General features: G+C 64.2%; 1 protein-coding gene across 1 annotated transcript; it reads right to left on the reverse strand.

The window, feature by feature from the left end:
- Positions 1–4: 4 nt before the first annotated feature.
- On the reverse strand, positions 5–1,861 carry CCDC65 (coiled-coil domain containing 65; the record flags this gene model as incomplete). The annotated part of the gene is given in 6 exon segments (XM_010726751.3): positions 5–106; positions 109–300; positions 416–634; positions 718–915; positions 1,037–1,175; positions 1,686–1,861. Coding segments are annotated over 6 exon segments (1,026 nt in total), but the record flags the coding sequence as incomplete, so codon positions are not given.
- Positions 1,862–2,124: the final 263 nt, after the last annotated feature.

Raw genomic sequence — 2,124 nt, forward strand, 5'->3', positions numbered from 1 at the left:
GAGGTTGGTGGCCCCGTGTGGCGCAGGGGGGTTGGAGCTCCGTGATCCTTGAGCTCCCTTCCAACCCAACCATGCTGTGATTCAGGCGGTCCCCAGCTCTGCCTCCATCCCCCCCCGGCGCCCGGGACCCCCATGCTGTCCCCTCACCTGTGCCAGGGGCTCAGTGGGTGCCTCTCTGAGGACCCTTTCGGCATCGTCCTGCTCTCCTTCTGCCAACGAGGACGGGTAGAAGGGCAGCACCTTCTCCTCCTCGCTCTCCATCCTGCGGCACAGCTCAGCCAGACGCAGAACGCGCTCAGCCTGCGGAGATGAGGGCAGGGAGAGGGGGATGGTGACCCCCCCCGCCCCTCCCCCCACCCACCCAGGGTCACTGTGAGCCACGTGGGGGTTCTGTGGGGTCGGGGTGGGATCTCACCTTCCCCACGATTTTCCCCAGTGCTTTCAGGGCAGCGCCGCTCTGCGCCGTGAGCTCAGCCAGGCTGCGGTGGGCTTTGGCCTGGGCACGGCTCATCTCACTCTTCAGCTGCTGGAGCTGCTCCATGGCCGCCTCCTTCCGCTCCCGCATGCGTTGGTTTTGCTCCTCGCACTCGTGGAGGTGAGCAGCCAGCCGGGCTTTGGCGGCCAAAACCGCATCCTGAGGAGCCACACAGAACGTGAGCAGCACCACGGGGTGGGCCCGGCCCCAAACCCGCAGCCAAACCAGCACCGTGCCGCCACCTGCAGCTTCTGCAGCTTCTTCTCCTGCACCTCCACCTCCCGGGAGCTCTTCTCATCCTTCACCTTCAGAGCCTCAAAGCTGAGCTTGCGATGCTCGGTGGCCTCAGCGTAGCAACGCACGGCGTGCTGGAACTGCTCCCACAGCCCCTCCAGCTTCCCACTCAGCTGCAGGCGGCTGTACTGCTTCTCCTGCAGGCTCTGAGAGGGAAAACCAACCACGGGGGTTCCTCTGCACCGCCCCGTCCCCGCTGCGCTCCCAGCCCTCCAGCCCCGAGAGCTGAGACCCGGCGCGCTGCGGGGCCGGGCTGCCTCCTCTCACCTTATTCTTGATCTCATCCCTCGCGCTCTGGAAATTCAGCGTGGCTTCGTGCTCCTCCCTGGCGTGGTTCTGCTCCACGGCCACCGCCACGTCCCGCAGGTAGCGGAGCTCTCGCTGGTGCTGCTCCAGGATGCTCCTCCTTGAGAAACGCGGGGGGGGAGCAGAGGGGAAGGCGTGTTAAAAAGGGAGCGTGGCCGGCAGGGTGACGGCGAGGCGGCAGCGTGCCCTGGTGGCCAAGAGGAACGAGGGGGAAGGGAAGCGAGCAGAGCGCGGTGTGCAGGGCAGCGAGGTGCTCCACGCTCCGCTCTGCGCTGGGGAGGTCGCATCCGGAGCGCTGGGCTCACTGGGAAGCGCTGGGAGGCTCCACGGGGGTGCAGAACTGTGGGGGGCTGAGAGCCGCGGGGCTGGGCACCCGAGGGAGAGAAAGTCTGATCAGTTCCGACCAATATCTGAAGGGGGTCAGGAGGACGGAGCTGGGTTCTGTTCAGTGCCAGCGCCTGGCACAGAGTGGGACCCAAAAATCTCCCCAGGAACACGAAGAAGAACTTCTGTGTTTCGAGAGCGACAGCACCGGCGGGAGCTGCGCAGAGGGATGGCGGAGTTTCCTTCTCCAGAGGGATGCAAACCCCCCTGGGTGTTTCCTACGCACCTCTCTACAGTCAATGAAGACACAGATGTTATAGCTGAGAAACACACAGGAAAGTTAGGCCGAGGAAGATTACTGCAACGGGAAGACAATAAATGGAAAATGCTTACTGACGCTGGAGGCTCGCAGTGTCCTCCAGGAGGGGTGATCTCCAGGAAGAGACCCTTCCTCAGCAGCAGTCAGCGTTTAATGGGATCTGGGAGAGGTGCAGCCAGGCTGCGTCCCTTCCACCCCTAAGAGAGGTGCAGCCACCTCCTCTCCATGCCTTCGCCCGCAGTCCCACGGCTGACTCACCGGTGGTCAACCAGAGGCTCAGGCTGTGACTCAGTTCCCACACAACCTCCTACGGGGGCACATCGGACGGGGGGGGTCCTGCAGTCCCTTCCAACCCCTCCAACTCTCTGATCCGCGCTGTGCTGAAGGACCACGACGTACAGCGGGT

This window comes from Meleagris gallopavo, unplaced genomic scaffold (assembly GCF_000146605.3).
Source record: "Meleagris gallopavo isolate NT-WF06-2002-E0010 breed Aviagen turkey brand Nicholas breeding stock unplaced genomic scaffold, Turkey_5.1 ChrUn_random_7180001854137, whole genome shotgun sequence".
Taxonomy (NCBI): Eukaryota; Metazoa; Chordata; class Aves; order Galliformes; family Phasianidae; genus Meleagris; species Meleagris gallopavo.